Source organism: Solea solea, chromosome 10, assembly GCF_958295425.1.
Source record: "Solea solea chromosome 10, fSolSol10.1, whole genome shotgun sequence".
Classification (NCBI taxonomy): Eukaryota; Metazoa; Chordata; class Actinopteri; order Pleuronectiformes; family Soleidae; genus Solea; species Solea solea.
The window spans coordinates 16,216,877-16,241,169 of record NC_081143.1 but is presented as its reverse complement, the minus strand read 5'-3'; the positions used below and the strand labels follow the sequence as shown (position 1 = coordinate 16,241,169).

General features: G+C 43.1%; 1 protein-coding gene across 7 annotated transcripts in view; it reads right to left on the bottom strand.

Annotated features, from left to right (window-relative positions):
- Positions 1-23,533, bottom strand: part of rbfox2 (RNA binding fox-1 homolog 2) — a 40,091-nt gene extending 16,558 nt beyond the window's left edge. For 5 of the 7 annotated variants that reach the window (XR_009241529.1, XM_058641770.1, XM_058641772.1 and 2 more), the window contains exons 1-3: positions 22,389-23,532; positions 14,484-14,534; positions 366-572 (exon numbers count right to left, since the gene is read on the bottom strand). Coding sequence is in view for 6 of the 7 variants with exons in the window: in XM_058641770.1 (XP_058497753.1) it covers positions 366-572; positions 14,484-14,534; positions 22,389-22,631 (501 nt within the window). In the remaining variant the exon portion in view is untranslated. Of the gene's footprint in view, positions 1-365; positions 573-9,738; positions 9,946-14,483; positions 14,535-22,388 lie in introns of those variants that run through there. The other 2 variants (XM_058641771.1, XM_058641776.1) reach the window with 2 other exon arrangements.
- Between the last annotated feature and the right edge of the window lie 760 nt (positions 23,534-24,293).

Sequence of the window (24,293 nt, the reverse complement as noted above, 5' to 3'; positions counted from 1 at the left end):
CAACATCCTTTCTGGTATGTGAGGGCCACCATAGTTCCCTGACACAGTTGAATGGACAAGTGTTTGTTACAATCCACAGTCTCACCATAGATGTCACTAATTCTTACACAATAGATTTTTAAATGCATTTGGATTTGTGACGGGGTCAAGTTGAGACTTCACACACAAAAACAAACAAACAAAAGTGTCACATATGACAGTAGCCTGAGGATTTCTGCAGTATTAAAATTGTGTTTTCATGTGGGCAAGGTCAAATTGGTGCAGCCTTTTTGTTTTTTGTCGGTAAATCTGTCTTTATCAATGCACACTCTGGCTCTGTTGCACTCAGATGTGGGCTGTACAAAGAGGAAGAGGCTGGCACTCACTTGGACACCGAGGCTGTTGGCGGCATTGGCGGCACCGCTCGCTGCTCCGCCAGCTTCCACAGGACCCTGCACTGCCCCCGCTGCGTACAGGCTGCCCCCGTAATCCAGAGCCAGGCCGTTCTGGGGGGGTGGAGGAGGTGGCGGAGGGAACGCAGAGAAAGGTGGGGGTACAAGTCCCTCCTGACCGCCAGCACTATCCTGAGAGCCCTGTTTAAAGAAGGAAAGAGTCAGGGAAGGTGGTGGTGAGTGACCGATGAAGTCATCAGGTGAGATTCTACGGTTGTCGCGTTTTACCAAGAGCATCACTCGAACACAGACGACACAACTCTCACGAGAGCTCCAGTCTAAAAGTCATAAAAGCCTGGCTATTATATTTCCCTTTCCCCGTGTGTAAATATGTGCCTGTATCTACACCCCCGCTCATTAAACATTCACTGCAGCCACATCTATTATTAAGGGTCAAATGCCTCGATGCTCTGAGTGTTGTACAATGGTGAGTGTCTCGCACACTCTCACAAACGCCTCTGCACACAAACCACCTTTGACACACCATCACCCACACACCTCGACGCTCACACAAAAGGACCAGCTGTTATTGAGGCAGCCTGCCTGAGGACTGTGTGTACATTATTACCCCCAGCAAGTTACCGATATTCAAGTGCTGAGGAGAACAATACGAGCATCCCGCAAACACATGGTGGAGACACGAAAACATAAAACAGGCTATAACAACACACGCACGCCGTCTCTCACACACACATTCCTTGCTGCTGGCAGAGAGGCATGGATACCCTAAATGGTAACACTTAGAGAGCAGAGGGAGACAGCAGGGATGAGAGAGAAGGGGGGATGGATGATAAAAGGCGATGACTGATAGAAAAGGCATGACCTGTTTCTGATCATAGCTGCACAGGATAAACCTAGCTCCTTTCACATCGCTCTCTCAAAACTGCACGTAACTACTTAGTCAGTTCGAGACTGAGAAAACGCGAGATGCAGAGTCCAGAGTCGGGCTCCTCACTGTGTGAAGCTGACAGCAAAACAGGAAAAGTCAGTGGAGAGACCATGAATGTCTCAACACGAGTTTAATTCATACTGTTGTAGTGAACGTGATGATCAGTGGACTCAAACCGGACCACAACAAGAGACGGGCGTTTATTATCCGACAGTAAAATTAGAATATTTAGTCGTGTGCACACAGTGATTAGTAAAAGTATCAAAAATACCACAATGCAAATCCATATAATAAAAGACAGCCATTTTAAAAATAAAATGCACAACAACCTGACATCAAGCTAGCATTTTACAAACCCCATTTCTTTTCCCCATGACATGCATAATGCCTCTAAAAAGGCTTAGAGCTCTATTTGACATCTGCTCTGCTGCATGGTCTGTGTGTGTGTGTGTGTGTGCATGTGCTGAACAATTCATTTAAATTCTATCAAAATTGCAATATGGCCGACTCCAATTTTCAAGGTGGTGCAATATTTGTTAAAGCCAAAATGTGTTCCAAATTACCATTTTAGATTAAACATTGCACTGACCTATACAAATCACCTTCTACAGACTGAAGAAAACATCTTTGTTTCTCACAGTTCTGCACAAATATCTCACAGTAATCATCTTAAATGATTATTATGTAAAAATGACCATTCCTCTCTTATCGTGAATCATATCGCAAGCTCAGCCTAAATAATCACTATTAGATAGTTATTCAAAATGATTCAGTCTTTTATGACAAACGCACAAATACTGACTTTGTCAGCGCCGGTAGTCATAATGGAGAATAAAACCTGGTCCTAATGCAGCAGAACCCCATTTCTGAGGAGCTGGTTACATTTAGGGTTACAATAAACATTGTGGTTAGGCATTAACTGGTTGTGGTGAGGGTTAGGGATCAACCTGGCTGTCCAAATCAATGGAAGTCGGCACAGTGTCCCAAGAGGTTGAGGAAAGTAGAGTTAGAAGTTTAAGCTCAGGTGATGATCTAGAAAGTTAATGTACATCTATGAAACATCCCAAAGACTCACCTATCTATGTGTGTGTGTGTGTGTGTGTGTGTGTGTGTGTGTGTGTGTGTGTGTGTGTGTGCGCGAGACTTACTGACAGAACACGGTGATGCCCATCTCAGTTGCACAATAGATCACTGTCCCTTTGGGAGTGATAAAAGTGTGGGAGGCTTTGTGTGTGTGTGCGTGTGTGCGTGCGTGCGTGCGTGCGTGTACCATCTGTCTCCCAGATTTTGACCTTTTTCAGCATCACACCTGTGACATGGTAGCCAAATCCCTCGATTCACTGACAAACCAGCGACGCACTCAGTCGGCACGGATCACATCGATATTTTGACATGACTGCAGATGAGCTGCACTGGGTAAACTGTGTCGATTTAATGTCAGAGTTTGTCCTCGCTGACAGACAAAATTAATGTCTAACATTTACAAAGTATAAAATAATACATCGGTTGCTTGCGATATTTTTAGTGAAGCAAACAATAATTTACAGATCATGTTAACCCAGATTCAAAAAATAACTTTAAAAATCTAATATTTTATTACTAATTTACATGAAATGATTTATTGATCTGATTAATTTATTGTATGTTACATGATCATAAAATGCTGCTTTAAAATGTTTTGAATCTTTAAATTAACGCACCAATCCTATAATTTTATCAGTAATTATAAAAATCACTTGCTACAGATAATACATAAAAGAGATTAAATATAATATATACAATTAACTGTGATTGGGCGTTTTTAATAAAAGGTTTGGAGACTATTATTTATTACTTTGACATGAACAGGTCTCAGAGCAACTGTTTAGCATTAATCTACAGGTTATATATTGGGTGTCGTCAGAAACGACTTTACCCCAGTGGCCACTCCTCATTTTCCCTTCTGATTTCAGAGCAAAGGAAGCCGTACCAGGAGTTACATGTAGTTCAACCATGTTGATCTCAAACCTTTTATGACTGCAGCTCAGGTTTTCCAGTCGAGATTTCATGACAGGGCAATCACAACCAGCAATCCTGTTAGCTCACGCTCTCTCCTCTCCCTGATAGTGCAGTAAATACAGGTTTATCACCAATCTTTACACTGTAAACCTGGCACTGACTTGTGTGCCCACGCTTATACAATTTTGGCGCCGTCACAATGAAGTTCCAGGCACAAGCCACCAGATTACTGACCACAGTGTCCAGGTTTAACTTCATTCGTGTTTTCAGAGAGGCGATGTGTCCGCTCAGCTAAAGCCTGCAGCTGTATGAACCTTTTTCCAATCTCCTTTCACAAACGTCACAACATCTCTCAAACCTTTGCTTTCCCATGATGTTACACAGCCATAAAAATGACATTATGACTTTGCTTATATAACACTAATGTGGATGTAAATGCCCATTTAAGTCTCGAAAACGTGGTCATCCTTATTACTATAGAATAAATCCTGCATTTCCAAGTATTTCCAGCAGTATGACGCTCCATTCCTCATCACTGCCTCTTGTTTTCTTAATTTGAAGACGCATATATACACACGTGATGCGAGTAATGACATCATTATATTAATTTGTTCATTGTATAATGTGTTGGATTTAGACAGAAGAATTGAGCTGGGGCTAAAATATTACCCAGTTTAGACGGGGACATAAAAATACATAATATGCAACGCTACACGATGAATTACTGTCATCCTTGTGCAACCGTTTGCAGAGGTGAAAATGATATTGGGCGGAGCAAGTCGTTCTGGGTCACCAGGTAGGGGCTAACCTGGATGACAAACACAACTGGAGAAACTGGAATCCACCTACTGGGACCAACTAGAAAAGGGAAAGTTGATAGCCGAGCGCTGGTCAAATGATAAAATGGGAGGAGTAGAAGATGATATGGTCGTGACACTGACACCAAAAACAGAAACTTTTCTGTCTATGTGAAGGTAAAGTCTCAGGTCCCAGCCACACGGAAACAGAACAAAAGGTTAACAGTATTTTTCCTTTGTTGTTTTCCATAAACACAGTATTGTTTCAGGAAAGGTGTTCATCTGCATGGACCCTAACCCTAATCCCCCCCCCCCCCCCCCCCCAAAAAAAACAACAACGCTGTACTATGCATATACAAACACAGACAGAATGAAGAAAGTCACGGGGATGAAGGAAAGAAAATAAAAGTTGTCATAAAGCAAACAGACCAAACAAACACGACAACAACGGCAAATGCCAGCACAAGAAAGAGGTGGGATTATGACATCACAGTAGCGTATATTGGCTGTCCACACAAAAAGGCAAGGGTGGTGTTTTGAGATTTTCCCCACTCTAGGAGCCGTTCTCAAACAATAGTGTTTTAATACTCATACAACGCAGATATGATTAAAAAAAAGCTGTCGACAGCTTCTCAAACAGGTTTGGAAAACTAATGGCACTTTTCTACTAAACAGTTTTTGCACTATTTGGCCCGTCCTGCTGGCACAGCTTGACTCTACACAGTTTGGTATCAGGCATGTTTGTTTTCCATTACTATAGTACCTCCTCAACATGGCTGGGGTCGTCATAGCACGGCTGTGATGTTGTTTTATACGTGACACAAACACACAAACTAGTGAACACTGAATCGTGAGAATCAGTTCATTAAAAAGATGAGTTCAGTACTTCCTGCATGACTGGAGCACAGACTCTGTCTGACACAGTCGCTGAGCTAAACTACGGCTGAATGGGTTGTGATTCGGCTCAGGATCACCGCTTTCAGCAGTGCTGTCACTAAATACACCAGACTCCACTGTTGAATATTGAGATTTTAATAATGTCCTTGCTGATCTACAGTTCTGCATTGTTTGATTTGATTCTTGTGTCGGACGTCGCGCTCACGACTCTTCCAGTGACGACACTCTCTGCCAATCAGTGGCCGGCAGTCTGTCAACGTCACATTTTAGTATCGGCTCAGCTCACTAGGAACGTCGCCAGAGCAGGTACTAAAAAAGCACCAGGTACTATCACTAATGAAAAAAGCAAACAAAACAAGTAGAACCAAGCTGAGTCATGCTAGAACTGTATAGTGGAAAACAGCCATAGGAGGAATGGCAGCAGTGCAGTTCTTCCAACGGCAGAGTCGATGTATCGGTCGTTCTGTTGGGCCACCCACTAGTGTGTTGCACACTCTTCAGTAAACACATTCATCATCTGCATGCTGTCATTAACATGGATCTTAAAGCACTGCTGTGCAGAGTTCAGACTAAGAGCAATAAAAAAAAACCTAGTACCTCTTATTAGATTTGTCAGGAAACTACCCTCCTACTCTGCATTAATATGTCCAGCATGGCCCCACTATTGTCATACTCCAGTACCAACATTCATGACTCATGACACAACTCACTCGACTACAGATGAGTCAGGCATGGATTTGACAAGCTGTGATACAACTCAGACAGAATGATAGTGACTTGGATTTTAATGATTCACACTTGGGGTGTTCTTTATTTTGGCTGCGACAGTTATATATCATTCTCTTTCCATACCACTGACAACATCATATTTCTGAGTCAGACCATCCTCCTCATTGCAGTTACTCATACACAAAATAGAGACTCTACGGTACAGCTTTGCAGGAGAATGGACAATCCCGGCTGTTGCTGCCAGACCAAAATAGAAGCGGAGATACTGGCCAGAAACAACTTGTATTTGTATTTGACGATTGGCCTTTTCAGAGGAGATCCATTTTAGCCGCATCTCAATAGCCCTCCTCTCTCTACCTGATACACTATGTCAACAGCTCGTTATCTCCCGAAATAGTGGGTTCCTGCCTGCATGCTGGGGGGGTTTCTGCCCACAAGCTACAGGCCTTTTTTGGCTGCAAGTGGCATCAGGACAAAAGCATCAACTGAAGAAATTCACATAAGATAAAAGGAGGAAAACAAAGGCAGAGAAGGGGGGTATAATTTTGAGAAAGAGAATTGCCGCCTTGTTCCCAAGCATGCAGTATGCTGTGCGTTTGTGCTCGATTTGTTTGTGTACATCATGTCATGTGCATGTCAGCGTGTGTGTGCGTTTGTGTCCATACTCTCCCCTGGCGTGAAGGCATTAAGGGTTGTGTAAGTGTATGTGTTGGCCAGGCAAAGCCAGTGACTCAGAGCAGTGGCTGTGGCTGGCTTACTTCTGGGTCAGTTAGCAGCAGCAAGTGTGTCTGAGGAGGAGGCATGTTGTAGAATGTGCTCGTCTGCAGCAGCCTCACTACACAAGGAGAGGAGAGGAGAGGAGAGGAGAGGAGAGGAGAGGAGAGGAGAGGAGAGGAGAGGAGAGGAGAGGAGAGAGGCTAAGAGCTAACTGGGGCAGCACTGGGTCATTTCACATGAATAATGACGTTTCAGGATTACTTTCTCGAGCCTCAAGCTATTATTCTATAGTCTAATTCAACAAACTTGATGATGGCAAACATGATTCATACCATTACAGAGGCTTACATTTTGTCTTAATAATCATATTAAGTGGAGAAATGGTGCTCAGCTCAGATCTGGGCTCTTGACTCTGCTGTTATTACCCAAGCTGCAAACAGCTGGAGAAACGTTTCTGTCGCGTCTGCAGCATACAGATGAGCCAGGAGACACCCTCTTGTTAAATTATTCCAGCCCACGTCAAACCCTCTTCCTCCTCCATCACTCTTCCTCCTCCCCTCTCTGCTCCTCTTGCTGCTGTTCTCCCTATCCTCCCACTCTCTCTGCTGTGTGCTTCACTTCTTTACGCTTCATAAAATCCAGACGGGACCCTTGCATACGTCCCACCCCCACATATGTCAATCAAGACCATTTGCTTCATAGCAACAGGATATCAGCAGTGCCGCGGCTCCTCCTCCCACACTCATCTCCATCTCCTTATAGGGTAGCATGTCTGCTTGTCAAACAAACCCCTCCCCTTCTTTTCCATGTATAGTATCACAAATGATTGCCCTTTTCCACAGGCCAGTTCTGGGAGACACCTTTTCCACTAACCGTACATTTACAGGAACAAATATACACAATATGACATGCAACACCCCCCCATCATCTCCTCGTTGGCTGTATCAATGCTCGTCCTGCACCTGCTGCAGACGAATAATAAAAATAAACATCCCAAGACAAAAAGATGGTGACATTATCCATCCACATTCACTCTTCATTATAGACACACAGGCCTCCGCTGACAAACACGTGCAGGTGAGCACACAAACACACACAGATGTATATTTACCCAACATTCACCCGCCTCCTACAATATATTAGCGATAACTATGGAACAAGTTTGTCTTGTTTTGCACTCAGATAGAGCGCTCTGTAACAGAGCAGCTTCCATCTGATCGTCCGGTGTATTTTTAAAAATGAACAAAAAGGCAGCTGGAAGACAGTGTTGTTACTGTCAACTGCACCACCAAAGAGTCGGCAAGTGCAATCCCTATCTATTTCAAAGGCAGGTTCTTTTTTTTTTTTAAACCATGCAGATGCATCACAGCAAGTGCTTTCAGAGCCATTAGGAATGCAAATGGCTGCTGAAGAGGCAGACCAGTTACGGCAGCTCAGTGTTTGAGCAATTTCATAACAGCCTTTTTTTCAGCACGGCGCAAAAGGTGTTTGACTCTCATGGATTTCCCATCAACATTTTCCTCACGCCTCGAAACATCCAACAATCTCAACAAAATGAATGAGTCATACAAGTTTCCACAGCAACATGGCTCATTGGGATCATTTAACAGCCATTATTGTTAACCCTGCAAAAGAATCAATAACAAGATTTTTTTGGGGGGGAGGGGGAGGTTGACGGGTGGGTGGGTGAGTCCTCACTCTGCGTTTGCAGTTTATGCAGAAGTGTGGCAGAGAGTATTTTTGCAGCAGGTAGGCGTCTCTCCCTTGCCTTAGGGCTCACGCTTAGGTGGGGCTTGAGAAAATATTTTAGTCTTTCGCTCTCAATCTGCTTCTTCAACTCTCTTCTTCTGCACAGGCCAAAAATATTAGCAGAAAGTAAGACATGAAAGAACTAATAAATTACCCCTGCCATGCGGCAACTATTACGCAGACACGCATAAGCGCAAAGTCAGCTTTACAGTCTGAAATTGCGTCACTGAACTCTGAACAATCTATTTTCCTCCAGTTGACCTACAATTATCATCTCCGTTACTCTCCATCTCGTTCAGCTTGCATGTCTATCTCTGCATGCTTTCAGCTTTATCATCCACGGGATTCCATGGTAAACTGACCGGAGGTGTCCAGTCACCTCAAAAAATATTAATTTTTCTATTTTCCCCGTTCCATTCTATCTCTCTCTCTCTCTCTCTCTCTCTCTCTCATGCAACCCCTCCCCCACGCTTCCATGAACTCTTAAAGGAAAACATTGAGATAACAGCTGCCGTGGCCCCAGGGAAAGCGAGAGGAGGGAGAAAAGAGGTCAAACAGTAAAGAAAGCAGGAATCCAAGGTACAGCTGAAAGAGGAGTGTGCACACACAAGCCAAAGACGGGAAGAAAAACACACACGCTCATCCTGACTCACACCGAATGAAATGCAATGATATGAACAAGACACTTCACGCACCAACTTTGCAGCCCACTGTGTGCTTGAGCTTCTGTGCATTTGTCAAATGTGTGACACAGAAATTACAGTGAGGAGGTGTTTGTTAGCTGAAGAGAGAAGATGCAGAGGGAGGACAAGAAAGAGAGAGGCACTGAGAAAGAAAGAAAGAAAGAAAAAAAGACAGAAACAACTGTTCTGTGGACACCTGTCCCTTTCGCTCACAGGCCTGGACGACGTACAGAGACAGCTGCAGGGGCAATAGACGACAGACTTTTTCACTTACCTCTCCTCCCCCATTCCTTCACTCTTTTCAGTCTTTTGCCCTCAGTTATTTCAACAGACTTTACTGAAGTAACAACACAGTAAACTGCTCCATCCAGCTCTAAAGACTAACATGCTGTACTATGTGTTCATGTAGATTCTTAGGCACATACATAATACATGGCAGAGCACAGTTTCTGGCAGGAACAGCTCTTGATGTTCAGATTGCGTGCACCTCTAGCTCGGGGCAGTAGAACAGATGCCACAACGCTGTACGATGATACGCCGCTACTTCACCGTGCATTTCACCATCAGAAATCATAACTTCAGCAATACAACCTCTTCCTTGCTCTCATCTATTCCTCCAACACTGGCTTCAGTGTTTATATACCTTGTACAACGTGGCTGCCAAGTCCTGTCAAGAGTCTGAAATGCCCTGACTAGACCACTCCAGTAAAGGGGTCAAGTAGAGTCCTCATCTGTTAGTAGTTAATTAACATTTCATGTTCAATGACAAGCGTTTCATGTGCAGTGGAGCCTGAGCTTTAGCGAAGAGACACAGCGGATCGTGAAGAGATATAAAGATACACACTCACCGACAACACGGAAGGATAGTACAGTCCCATCATCGTATTCTGTGCAACAACTCCCAACTGTCGTCGCTCCTCTCTCCTTTCCTCTTATCACGCTTCCTGGCTTTCTCTCCCTCTCTCCGAGTCTGTGTCACCTCACCAGCTCAGTCTCTCTTGTCTGTCTCACAGATTCAAAATCTCCCTCTCTCTGCCCCCGCTCGCTCCGGCTGCCCTGCCAACCCCCAACCACCACCCCCACCCCCCTCCCACCTCTTCCTCCTCCTCTGCTGGCCTCTGTCCCCGTCACTCTTCCTCGCTTACTTGCTTGCCTTTCGAGCTCTCCTCCTCCTCCTCTTTCTCTTTTCCTCTCTGTTCTGTCTTCAGTCCCACTCACTCCTTTCTTTCCCTCTCCCACTCACTCCTTGCCTTTTCCTCTACCCCCAGCCTTCTGTTTTGCTGCTGTGCCCTTGCCCCTTGCCTGCTCATCTCTTCTGTCTCCTCTCCAGTCTTCCTCCTCTCTCTATCTCTCTCTCTCTCTCTCTCTCTCCGCTCTCTCCCCCAGCCTGACGCCTCCCCCCCTACCTCTGTCACACCTGCAAACTTTCCCCTCCCTTCTGCTTCCCTCTCGTGACGTAGTCCCTCCCTCCACTCTCTCTCCTTCTGTTCTCTTTCTCCATGTAGGTGAGTTAACTGGGGCTGCTGTCACCACTGGGAGTGGAAGTGAAGAAGACTTTGTTTCTTTCTATCTAGTCCCGTTTTCAGGCGTGCACCTTTTTACCGAAATGTGTTGGTAATTTTACATCCTTAACAGGCACATGTTTAGAAAACAAAGGCCACTTCTCAGTAAAAGTAACGACAGCAGCTGACCTGGTAAAAACACGTCCACCATAGATCAGAAGTCTGAACGCTATCAAAATAAAAGTTAGAATATCTCATCATAAGTCAACAATTTTTCATGTATGTGGTTCAAACTGTGACATAATGCAAGGGCTGCGTAATAAAGCAAAAAACTTGTCAGTTGATATCATGTGAAATATCACGTTACTGTCGGGCACTTTTCACAGGAGGCAGATTTATTCCTAATAAGATAATTTATATATAGCGAAATTAGATTAGGATAGAACGAGAGATGAGGTGACTCTAATTATTATTATTTCATTACTGTGCTCACATACCCTAGTAAATACAGTCGAACAGTATTTCTGATTTTCCTCCAAGTATCACCAGAGGAAGCTCACGTACCACTGGTGGTACACGTACCACAGTTTGAGAACCACGGTTCCAACTGATGCCATGTGTTTCATCTCAGTGTAATAAGGTATATATTGAACGTTTGTTATGGTGTTATTGTTGTCAGTGTGGTATTAGCCGCCTCTGCTGTAACGTGAGTCACCGGTAGTGACAAACATAGACGATTCCGACCTGATTCTTAAAATCCTCTTTACAGCTTCTTTCAGCTCATTGTTTGACCAAAACAACAGCAGTTGGCAGCTGCTTCCAACATACAAACAGCACTGATTACTGTGCACTAACCAGCAGCTAACCGCTAGCAGATATTTTTCTCAGATACATGAAGGAATGATGTGCTTTGAGCCGCTTAATGCATCACTAATGGAAGGACGTGTGCGTCTCTGAGCTGACATGTATCATGTCACATAAAGGAAATGCTTAAGGAGAGTCAACAGCCGTCCAACGCACAGGCCAGTCTTTGTCTTCAGCACATTTAGCAGCTGCATTAAAAACTAATTATTATGACTATTAAGCTTCTATGGAGCAAATTATATTTCCTTTAATGACTGAAATCTTATATTGCGACTTGTGTGGGTAGAAATGTGCATGTCACTTCATAGAAATGTAATCTTCTCTAACAAAATATTTGTCTTGATGTATTTGTACCATTTGACAGCAGCTTCTAAACTCTCAGGTGATTTCTAACATCATACATATATTGACTGTTGCCTACATTGTGTGAATAACACCAAGTATAATGTGAGACCAAACAGCAACTAAACAACAGCTGCAGCTGATCGTTCATTTGAATTATGCTTGGGTGCTGCTGCAAGCAATTTTTAAAATATACTCTGTGTGTGTGTGTGTGTGTGTGTGTGTGTGTGTGTGTGTGTGTGTATATATATACACACATATACATATGTGTACAATACACGCCTCCATTGCATTTTCATGTATACAACCACAACATTGGGACAGCCATGATGTCATAGCCCCCAACATTCTCTCTTACTCTTGCTTGCGCTGTCACTGTCTTTGTTCTGGTCGTCCCTTTCTTTTAGTGAGTCATGTTTATTTGGTCTGTTACTTGTATTCTACTTTTATTGTTCTTTCCTTACTCCCCATGGACTTGATTCATTCTGTCTCTGTACATTTATATATTATTATTTCTTTTAAAGTTTATACACAGCGTGCAAGCTTTATGAGCACGTTCCATGTCTTCTTCTCCACATTTGGTGAATTCCTCTGGCAGCACTACAGCACCATATACAGGCCTGGCATATGCACCACACTGTTTGGGGTCATTTGAGCAGGTTCCTGTGTTTGAAGACATTTCTTGAAACGATATTTATTGAAAACCTTTTAAGACGGAAAACAAAAAGGTCTGTTTCTGTGTGTATAAAGCCTGAAACCCTGGGAGCGTGTTCAGAGGAACTGAACACAAGCTTTGGTGGGGATCAAAGCAAGTGATTTTCACAGTCCATCAGTCTTGGCACAGAATATGAACGTAAACACTTTGGTTTACATAAGACACATTTTCATCCCTCTCCGTCTTTCTCTCAAACTGTGGGGTACCTGCAGCCTCACAGCAGGAGTGTGTTCTTTCTGTCCGTCCTCTCCATCTTATTTCCTCATCTTGTTAAATAAATGTTAAATAAAGCGGCAGAGCTCCCTGCATGTTTTTGCATCGAGAAGGACACATTTGCAGGACAAAGACATCTCAGCTAGCTGGCAAACCAAAGGCAGTAATGTACAGTAGGAGCAGGTGCAGTTCCTCACGATTGAACAGATTAACCACTGATTAAGCACCGAGGGGTGCTGAAGGTTATATCATTACATTGTTTGAGGATGAGTTATGCTAACTATGGCTCTGGTGCATCATCAAGCTTTGTTTTTAGACATGCCAACAGAACACTGTTTTCAAATGTTACTGCACATGTTGCATTTTCTTTCTATTTTCTTACATATATAGTGGGTGAAGAGGAGACACTCTGCATTTCCTTTGTATGTACTAAAATTTAATTTTTTTTAATTTTTTTTAAATTTTCACTTGAGAGCAATAATCTATTTTAATTATCTGACATGTATCCTGCTAATTTCACAAAAACCTTTTTAACCGTGTATCAGTTAGCCCTAGTGTGGAGACAACACAAATGTGCTGTATCTTCCACAGACAGATGGTGCCATTAAACGTTGTTTCCTCACACATCAGGCTATGCTGCTCTCCAGGCTTTTCCTTTCAGGAGCCTTTGATCAAATCATTCTCACACTGCTGTTGACAGTTTAGCACCTTGGTGCTGTGGGAGCCAACGCTGCCCAGCATTGTTTTCTTCCTCCCTGCCATTTTTCCACCCTGGTCAGAAGCCAGTTCACACTGCTGTGTCCCTGATGTGGTCCTTCACTGACGTCTTTCCATCCCGACACAACCATTGTTCACACAAGTAAAACTATGATTATTATTTGAACGTGGTCATTAGGGAAGGAGACAGTATTGTCTTGAAAGCTGGCCGCTCAACCACACAGCTAGCTGAAACAATTCATCGATGAACCGATTATTAATCTAACTATTTTGATTATCAATGAATCGGTTCAAAGATTTTTTTCATGATTAAAAGAAGATTTTCGATTGTTTAAGCTTCTTAAATGTGAGTATTTTCTTCATTTCTTTGCTCTGGATAACAAAGAAATCATTAAAAGTGAATCATTTTGGTTTGTGGACAAATAAGACATTTGAGAACATCATCATTTAAAAGGTTTGACAAACACCGCTCAACATTTTTTTAAGGTTTTCTGATATTTTATGGACCAAACGATCAATCGATTAATCAAGAAAATAATCGACAGATTAACTGATTATGAAAATAATCAGCAGCTCTAAACACAGCTACTAAAAACTTACAGTGAAGGAAATAGAGTGTACAAGTGAAGGCTTGGGGCTGATGGAGCAGATAAGCAGCCAGAGGCTGTTGGGCATCAAGGAGTGAGAGGGATGAGGGGATTATGGGCAGAGCATGAGAGGATGAGTGGATGAACGGAGGATGATCGAAGGATTAACCACATGAACTGAACAGTCTAATAACACAATCAGTAAGCTAATACAGACAAGAGTAAACAGATTGCAGGCTTACACACGCACACACATGCAGAAAATAAACATGTAATACAGGTTGTGTTTGCTCTTTTTGTGGATGGGTATTTCTATTTGTTTGTTAGCAGAGAGAAAAAAATATTTGCAGGCTTAAAGGTGCTATAAAGGGAAAAAAAATAGGTTTGTTTTTCTCAGATGATTAACAATACTGCTGACTGTTTGAGAAAGAAAAGTCGTGGGAGGGTTGGAAGAGTGAAGGGTGTGGAGGCTTGTCTTCTTCTACACGACTGACAAATTATAATCTACACCCCCACCTTGTGGTTTATAGAGCCTCACTGAGCTATATAAAAGCCACATACACACTGTATCCACAAACACCTCAGGATGGAATGGCAGGATATTATGAAACATAGATTGTTATGTGTGTGCAGTGACGTCAATTTGTCCTTACCTGACTATGAGACGGGTAGCCGTGGTAACCAAGGGTCAAAGGGTCATTATTCTGAAAAAGAAGAGGGCAATTAGTCAATTAAAAAAAACAGTTGCTAAATATAATTTTTAATACAGAGGATCATGGGCTCCTTTTTTCCCCCAGTTAGTGGTGTCTCTATATTTGACTTTACAGTTCTTTAGTGTTGCCGATTGCAAATCAAATTAACTCCAGTGACACACTATTGCTATCTCCTCTGGAGTTTTCCACCCAGTGGATCTTTTGTCTGCTTATAAAGACGCTATAACGAGGGCAAGTGAGATCATGCGAGGAGGAGATGAAAGACGGGCAAAAAGTGCCTAGCCACGACTCTTAAATCACAAAGAGGTCGGGAGTGACAGTGAGAATGAAGCTCGATGGCGTGAAATACCATTATGAGCCCCGAGGCACCCTCCAATACTTTCCTCTCAGTGTTCTGGTAGCGTGGAGTAGAGACGAATACATCAAACATCTGGTGAGGAATTATCGTTAAATAAGATGCAAAAGCCAAATATTAAAAGATAAATGATGATGTCTCTTGATGTCTCTGTCTTTATGCTCATTATGCTGTGTTCCCGCTTTTATGCTAATATACTACATTAAAAAGCAGCTTTTCGCAGCAATTACAGCATGCTTTGAAGGACAGAACAGATTTGCCCATCTCCGGCTTCATATCACTACATTAGAAAACAACTCAACTCCTCCCTCCTCTATCTGTCCTTCCCCTGATCTCCTTTTTCATCTGGAACCAATGTCCCACGTCTATTGTCCCGAGGGGAAACACTTTGCTCTGCATGCTTCACAGCTTGGGTTTGCCAGATTAACACTGTAGCCATCTAACTCTGGACCCCATGGGGCTATTTCGCTAAAAGTAAGCACAACATTTCCAAATGCAAGAGACCTGGTGTTGGAGAGGGGAGAATGACGTGTCCTCGCTATTGAAAAATGCTGTTTGTGCAAGTCTATCTCAGAGCCAAAAATGTACTTAGTGAACTGGCTTTGGGACGTAGAAGCTATAAATAATGAATCACTTCTTAGAGGCTTGAATAACATGAATAAAGTATAAACCTTATTTTACTGTGAGGCCAAACTGTGATGCAATGAAGTGAAGGTATGAAGAAGAGGAGGGATCCAAACAAATTAAAAAATATATATATACGTTGTATGAACAAACATCTGTAATTCATATGATTAAGAGGCTGAGGGAGGAACCAGGGCCAGAAATACAACAGAAAATGGACAGCAATGAAAAGCAAAAACAAAATGAGATGGAGGGAGCAAAGACAATGACTCATACAAGAGGAGTCATGTGCTTAATTTCCTTAAGGAACTGGGAGGAATGGGGAATGGAAGCAGCTCAGGATGAGTGTGCATCCGTCTCTCGCTCTACACCACAATCACTTGAGAATAAAATGAAAAATATATAATAAAAATATATAAAGTAAGAGTTAAGACTATTTTAGGGCTAGTGATAAACAGTAGCCAATTCCTGCCAAGGGTTTTTTTTTTTTTTTTAATGGTAATGTTTTTTTTGGGGGACGGGGACGGGGACGGGGACGGACAAATCGGCTCAGGAAGACTGTCTGAGCAATCATGAGAAAGTAACATCATGACTCGAAGTAAACAGATGGAGAATAGTGGAGGAGGGGGAGACCAAAAAGCCTGAATGGGGGGGGACACAGGATGAGAAGCTCAGGCACTTTTGAAGGCCGACTCATAAGTATATGTACATGTAACACTTGACAGTGGCAGAACCAAAGCTTAACAATCCTCTCAGCTGGAAACAAAACAACGCCATTTTGGCAGGAAGTTGCACTGTTCAAATCCACAGGGGTATATATGAAGCAACACATACAGTATATGCCAGGCAAAATGTCAGACATCTCTTCACCAGATGTATTCATAAAAGTGAAGATGGTGAATAGCTGCCGGGGACATCATATCTGGAATTAGAATGCGTTTTCTGTGATCGGATAGCCTTTACCACATGCGTCTCCGGTGTCCACATTGAGATCCAACTGCTATCCGATCACGGTCACCTCCCCATCTGTGCACTGCCATATCATCGACAACAACAACGTTAGCCGCATGTGAACTCGCACTACTGTATGGACTCGTCTTTGCTTTTCGACGCAGGTGAAGAACCATGAGACGCATCACCGACTCATATTTACACCTCTGTTCAATGAGGTCACAATGTGTCTCCGACCACCTAATGGAAGGTTGTGGGTTTGATTCCCTGCGCAGCTAGTTTACATGCCGATGTGTCCTGACAGCTGTGCCAGCAGCATGTGAGTGGGTATGAAAAATGTGTGCTAGAAAATTCTGCACATAGATGAGCGGTATGTATGTGCCAATGGTAAAAATGTAGTGTAAAGTGGTCACCAAGACTAGAAAAGGGCGATATAAATGCCGACCATCTCCCATTCAGTCAGCCAAGTTCTGCGATATATGGCCTGATCTAACTGTGTAAACTCAGATGGCTTAAACGCTGCAATGGCACCGCTCACTTCTGCAGAAACGTTTCCTTCCACCACAGCGGTGTAAACAAAAGGAATCTTAGTTAGAAAAGTAGTCTGTAATGGCTTAGGTCATAGCAAGAGTTGCTAATGTTGGAAAATGATGTACGCCAAGCCCGCAATTGCTGGTTGCATTATGTCCAACAAAAAACACCCGCAGTGGGGAGAGTGGTCTTTAAAAGAGCTCCCTCTGGGGTGGTGTAATATCTGAGCTTATACACATAAACTTGATTTGATTGGCTAGTGCCCCCGTCTGTCGGAATATTTGCATAATGTGATTGAATTGGCTGCTGCTCACGCTGCTGCTTGGAAAGTTGGAAATTTCTCATTTCTCATTGACGCCTCCGCTGCTTATGTGCAAATCAGCCCCAAGTTTCTCCTTCACACCAGCTTTTCACAAGTCAGCAGCGATCCCTTCTACATTAGAACGCTGTTACTCCTCTCAAATAACTGTGTGCGTGCGTGTGCGTGTGTGTGTTTCTCCAATTAGGTTAAGAGTCTGTGTGCTGTGTCTTGCTGCTTGACTGCTATAGTCCCCAAAAGAGGGACCACATTTGACTGTTTGGAAAGTCATCCTTCCTGACTGTAAGCAGGACTCTGTTTAGTCAGGAGGATGTGAATCCCTTTCACCCACAGAGCACTTATGTGCTAAGCCTCCAAACATGCGACTGGATGATGTGAACTTCACTTTCCCTCACATCCCTTCAACTTTCCACAGTAAACCTACACGTGTGTCTTCAGGGAGATGTGGGCTACAGTCCAAGTGGATTTTGGAAGCTGCCTTGACAGTTCTGGCTTAAAATAAATCACATAGCAGCATGTGTTAGCAATTTGCATGTTTCATAATCAAACTGATCTGCAATAAGGGAAACCTGTCATTTTCCACCCCAATTTATATCAGTGCTGATTGGATACAATTAGGATTTGCCTGAAATAATTAATTGCAGAACAATTACCATCATGATTACATCATTACATCGTTCATCAACTCCACTGGAACCAGAGCCTGAAACTGGACTTCTGGGACCAAAGCTAGTGACCAAACTCCTTTAAATGCGCTAGCCTGCTATTTGGTTTTGACATTTTACCAGGAATTCAACCAGAAACTACAGAAAATGTCTGAATTCAATTACGTCTGCTGGCTTCCACACAACTGTTTATATAGTCAATTATATAGGATTACACATAAGTATTGAAAACTTTCCTCAGATGAAATATTGGCAAAATGCTAAAAACGTCTGGTTGCTAACAGACATGAATAATACATTTATGTACACCATCAAAATAAGAAAATATCTTCAGACCAACAAATCATTTCATTGCAGTTGGGGGAGGGAGACTCGTGTGAGCTCAGTCAGGATGCAAGTGCATCCCGAGCCACAATTAAAAACCACAAACTCTGTCGACATCTGCTGACCCACAAGAGTTTCATAATAACCCATACATATTTGTACACTATAGAGTTTCCAAGATATATACCGTGTGTAGCAGTCAGCCATAATACTAACTTTTTCCCCCCTTTTGCTATTTAAAGATAAAAAAATATAATTATTTTTAGTGATCACATGAGACAGATGTTAAATACTTGGAGTGAGAACAGGTACATATTGTCTTCGGTTTGTTGGTCTCTCAAATACAATTCAGTCAACAGACATCCTCTCGCCATTAATCAGGGGAAAACAGAGACCTAAATAAATATTCTGAACTTGCAGCACAGAGTGCATTTTTCTTTTCTTGACTTTTTCATTCTATTTCCGTGTCGGGACTGAAATGAAAGTGCAGAGCGGTGATCCACCTACATTAATGTCCTCGTCAAGTCATTTGTCCCCGGTGCTGTCACTGCAGGCAAGCCCTTATTACGTTTGAGTCTCGGTTCCTACACCGTGACAACAAAACATGGGCTGCTCAGCACGCCGGATGCATACTGAAGTCGACAACCTCCTCTCAACATTTCGCAAAATCTGACCTGGGCTGGAGATGCAGGGTGTTGTGTTATGAGCTTCCTGTTGCCCTGAAAAAATAAACAGATTCACCTGTGCTGCAAAGGCAGGCCAATATGGCAAATATGTTCATTTTATCTTTGAGAGGGAACGCTCCAGTCGATGCCTGTCCAGAAGATCGCTTTAAATATCTTTTCAACTGGTCAGCGTCCAGTTTCTATGAGCAGCATTGAACATTAGAACTCCTCACAGTTTGTTTTTTCCTTCCACTCGCTTTATATTGCCCATTTTAGATGAGCATTTGGTCACATACTGCGTGCTGCACTGACTTTTACATGTACAACTGCTCTGCTTAAACTTCACAAATCTGACTTGACAGCGCATTCCACCCCCACAGTGTGATGACATCATACCCTGCCAGCTAATGAGAAAAACAGCAGGGTCAATAGCCAAATGGGAAAGATCCCATCATTAGGCTGCAGCTGTTAAAATGGATTGCTCTTTACTCAAAGCCACACCCCAAAGTGCTGGCTTGAATCATAGGTCAGAGTTCACCTCCTGCTGGGATGTCAGCAATATATATATTTTTTCTTAATCGGCAATAAAGCATAGAGAAAAAGAGACCCAGAGCTTTAATGAGCCAGGGAATGGTTTTCTTTAATACTTTCCCCACTCTGCCTGCTTCTAAGGATTTGCTATACAGAAGTGCTTGTGTGCATTTTATAGATATTTCTTAGGAAGACAAGAACCTTAAATAGTAGGAAAACTAGGCAAAACAACTTTGTTTTTTGGCTAAATATCCATGGCGTCACATGGTTAGGGTAATAAATATTCTGTATGTCACAGTCATTACACCTGGCGGCTCTGAGGCTGACAGTTACAGTGAGTGATAAATGTGGCTTATTAAAATAGTTGTTAGTTGTTAAATCTAATTTTAATTATTATAATCTGTATCAAGCATGTATGTTTATGTATGTGCCTGTGCATTGTAAATCCACTGCCTTAGATAAGGATCTCAGAGATCAGTGTGGTTATAATGCCCCCTCCAGTTTGAGATGTGATCCTATTAGCTGGAAACAAAGCCTCTTTACTGCCAGTGATAGGGCAAATCTGTTCCTGCACCAACTGCGAGTCAGGGAGGGGGAGGGAAAGAGGGATGGAGGGAGGGAAAGAGGGAGGGAGGGAGGGTATTTTTCCCACTCTCATTTCCGGACTGTCCAGCCAGCTCACGTTCAATACATTTTAGGTGCTGAAGCTATTGATCTGTGCTTCTCTGTCCCACACAGACATACACTCTTCCATTCACATCTGGTTTTAAGTGCATTATGTTCCTAAGCCTGTCTGTCAACACACACAGACAGCATGATAATGTAAAGCCATCCATTTAGTTTTCCAAACAGGAGCAAACAGGCCACTTCACCTCCATTACTGGTGCTTTCATGGCGGGGAGAAAGCTTTCTATCTTTAAAGGGAGTGCTTCACTCGTCATAATATACTGTAATGATGTCCTGAGCATCCTCCTGTCCTCCTCTGGTGCTTTATTAAGAAATATTTGACCATTTTTAAACAACTGAAAAGGGAATACAGAAAGAAGCAAATAGATTTCACTGACATTTAACAGAAAAAGGTCAAGAGAGGTTAAATGCATAATGAGAGCTTATTCCAAGCACTGTGGTGCTAATCGTGATTAAAATAAAAAAGCAGGGGTCTGAGAAACAAAGTAGTTAGACTGATTAGGTTTTGGCTGATTGCACTGCATCATAGTCAAAGGGTCCCCTTCCTCCCCCCCACAAACCAATAAGATCGTACAAGCAAACACATACATCAATTTCTATTCTAAAACAAATGCTGTCCACACCATTAGGATACACACTGGAGGGTTTTTTGCATAATAAAGGTCAAGTCTGTTTACATTCCCTAGACTCTGCTGTAACTCTGCACAGACTTCAGTGATATTCATATAACACAGTGCTCTTTAGGGGGGTTTAAAGCAGCAGGATCTCTGAGCTGCACCGTAATAAGACTGTAACTCCAGTTCATACAAATTGCACGATGACAAATTGTAGTTCCTTTATAAACATGACGTTAAATACCTGAGGTGTAATATCGCAAGCCTTGTACCCTACTAATTGTATTTCAGAGTGGACAACTGCAATGCCCTTAGCGGTCGCTGACCATCCATAGCCATTTGTCGAGGTGATGTGTGCGACAGTATAACCGATTCTGCGTTCAATGCGTTCAATTGCCATTGCCATCTGTCTGAGAGAGAGAGACCACTGTGATCAGTGCACCAGAAGATTACAATAACGGCGAAGCAAGTAAATGGATAGAGATACTATGTTCTTGGCCGTTTTCATCTTCCTCAACAGAAATCATCAAATTTGAAGTCACTGTGCCATCACAAGTGTGCACGCCTGTGTGATGAACGAGTTACGAGAGAAACAAATGATGCAGTTAATATGTGCTGTCGCTGAAAAGGTCAACACAACCATGTGAACATGGTGTCATTTCCTGCAGAGTAAGGAATGGACTGGTGGCCCCACTGGTGGGTGCTTAGCTGCCTTCATTCAAAACCCCTGAAACCCCTGCTGGCTCTGTTTTTGTTTGAAAACTGCAGTTTTATCTGGATGGGCAGAAACTGACCTGTGGAAATGATTACGCAGTTTTCTTTTTTGCATTTGCTCCTTGATTTGTTGTTGTTGTTGTTGTTGTTGTTGTTATGTTAAAGGTCCAATGCATAGTATTTAGGAGGGTTTGTTGACAGGGGCTTAGTATGCTACCCATAAATACAAATGCTTTATCGATTTATTTTTTGTAGCTTTGGAATAAGACTTACTTGAGGCAAAGGGTTTGCTTCATGGAGGCTACTGTCTTGAGTATGTTTCTACAGCAGCCCACATGGACAAATGACATCCTTTGAGGTATGCAAAGACAACTGAAATTCCCTGACATGCTTGAGAATCTACAGTCTCACCATTTCATGCCATTATTTCTTACACCCTAAACCTTTAAAACTTACTTTTAATTTTAGTTTCACCTCGTCGTCATTCTCATGACAGAATTCAAAAGCAGACAATTGCAAAGATAATATGTTCTGTTTACACCTGCATGCGCATGCCCACTGTACCTGAATGGTCACGTGACGCATTTTCAGGTGTGTTAGTGTGCAAGAAGATAGACTACTACTGCTGCTCAAACACTCCTCTGAACGCAGATTGTAATCACAGCGTGACTGCAGCAGCTTTTCCTTTGGCACTTCTAATAAACAACCACGTAAACTCAAAACACAGTAATAAGACGGTTACTACGTGTGTTACTAAAATAAAACTGTGGTAATAATGGTAGCTACTGTGCATTCAGAGACCCATGTGCTCAGGTGTGACTGCATTTGGACATAAGAGTCCAGCAAAGGTGCTCATTTGACCAACCTCGCCGAGTCCTCCTGAGCCATCGATGCGGGGACGCTTGCACTCCGCCCCGGCCGAGTCCACCAGAGCCGCCGCCGCCTGTCCGTCAGGCTCCGGGTCTCCGCGCTTCATTCCCCGAACAGCCGCAGGAGCACCGCCCGGGTTTGGGTGCACTCCGGCCAGTGTGTCCAGCTCTCTATCCCGGTCCATGAGACCCCGGGACACGGGCAGCATGATTGACGCAACGTCGGTCGACATTAACATTTAAAAATCTTTTTTTCCCCCTCTCTCGTGAGGTAAACCGGGGCTAAAAATGTTCCTCCCTGGTGCACCTTTGTGCTTAAACCAAACCTCGTGTTTTATTATTTTTTAAATACAGTATGAGAGCAGCCAGGTAGCCTCCGCTGTGTCTCTGGTGCAGGGCCTTTGTATGACCCTCTTAAGAGTTGATATATCTGGAAATGTTTCGGATCCAAACACTAAAAAAATTCCCATAAACACCACACTCAGAAGACGAGCGGTTCCCCTACATATAAATAGCTCTGTTGAGTTTGCTGACCGTGTATTTATTCACTGCCTATGAGGCCTTCGTCATTCCATATCATAACAAAACAATTAAATAAACACCGTCCAAAAACAATGGCTCCTGAACACAGTCTACCGCACCGTGTCCATTTGGCCTCCTTTCTTTTTAATTTCTGACGAGTCTGTTTTTAGGCTCTACATCAACCTCCTACTGCAGCCTGAGGACGGAGAAAAGCCTCAACATGTCTTCCCTAGCAGACTCCTTCTTCTTCTTCTTCTCCTCCTTCTCCTCCTTATTCTTCTTCTTCTTCTTCACCTCCTCTCTGTCTTATTAACCGCAGACTTGCAGCGCATAGCAGAGCTTCACTGGAAGTCAATCCTCGTCAGGAGCTCCCTCTTCCCCCCATGTTCGTTCGCAAGCCTCCGTAACAAGAAAATGCGATTTCTTTCTTCTCCCCACCCCCAACAATTAAAAAAATACCAAGCCGACGGTCGGACAGACGAGCAGAGGGACAGGGGGACTGCAGTGTTTCCTCCTCACCCTCTCTCTTTCTCGCTCTTTTCTCCCCCGTGTTATTTTCTTTCCTCGCTTCGTTTCCCGGTGTGTTCTTGCAGCGTGTTACAGAAAGGAAATTGTCCTCTCCCCCTCCTCTTCCTCCTCCTACTCTCTCGGTGTAGTCATTCCCCCCTCCTCCTTCTCCCCCTCCTCCTTCCTCCCTCCTCCTATCTTCCGCTCTCCCTTTGAACGCTGAGCCATGCAGCCTTCTGCTGCTGCTGCTGCTGCTGATACACGCAGTGTGCCGCAGTGCTTCCATTACTCTGTGTGTGTGTGTGTGTGTGTGTGTTACCTCTGTAGGACATTTTTATGCAAAAACACTGACCTTGTCAAGACCACAGTCCTCATGGGGACCAAAGCCGGGTCCAATTTTTATTTCTGTTAATATTTTATTTTTAAATTGTGGTGTTTATTCAGTATGGACATAAACAACTGTACCCGGTGAGGTCACACACTGTTTTGTGTTTTTTTTTTTTAAAAAGGCAGGGTCAGACCACACACACTTTTGAAGTCATTTGCCCATTTAGTTTCTACATACATGAAAGTTTACATGTGATGAAGAAAACACAACCCAATACACACTATATGGAAATAAGGGAGCTACACACACCATGTATAAGGGGATGGAAAAGTCCCAAACCCAAATGGTAAACATGCTAAACTAAAAACAAAAACGTTCCACCTGTCTGTCAGGTAAAATAGCAAAAGCAGCAATGGACAGCCAAAATAAAGTTTGTGGAATTACACAAACACAAAATAATAATTGGACTGTTATACAACAACACAGAGAACTGCACGATAATTGAAAAAATGCAGCGTGTCTCAGCATTTCACAAAGCCTGCTC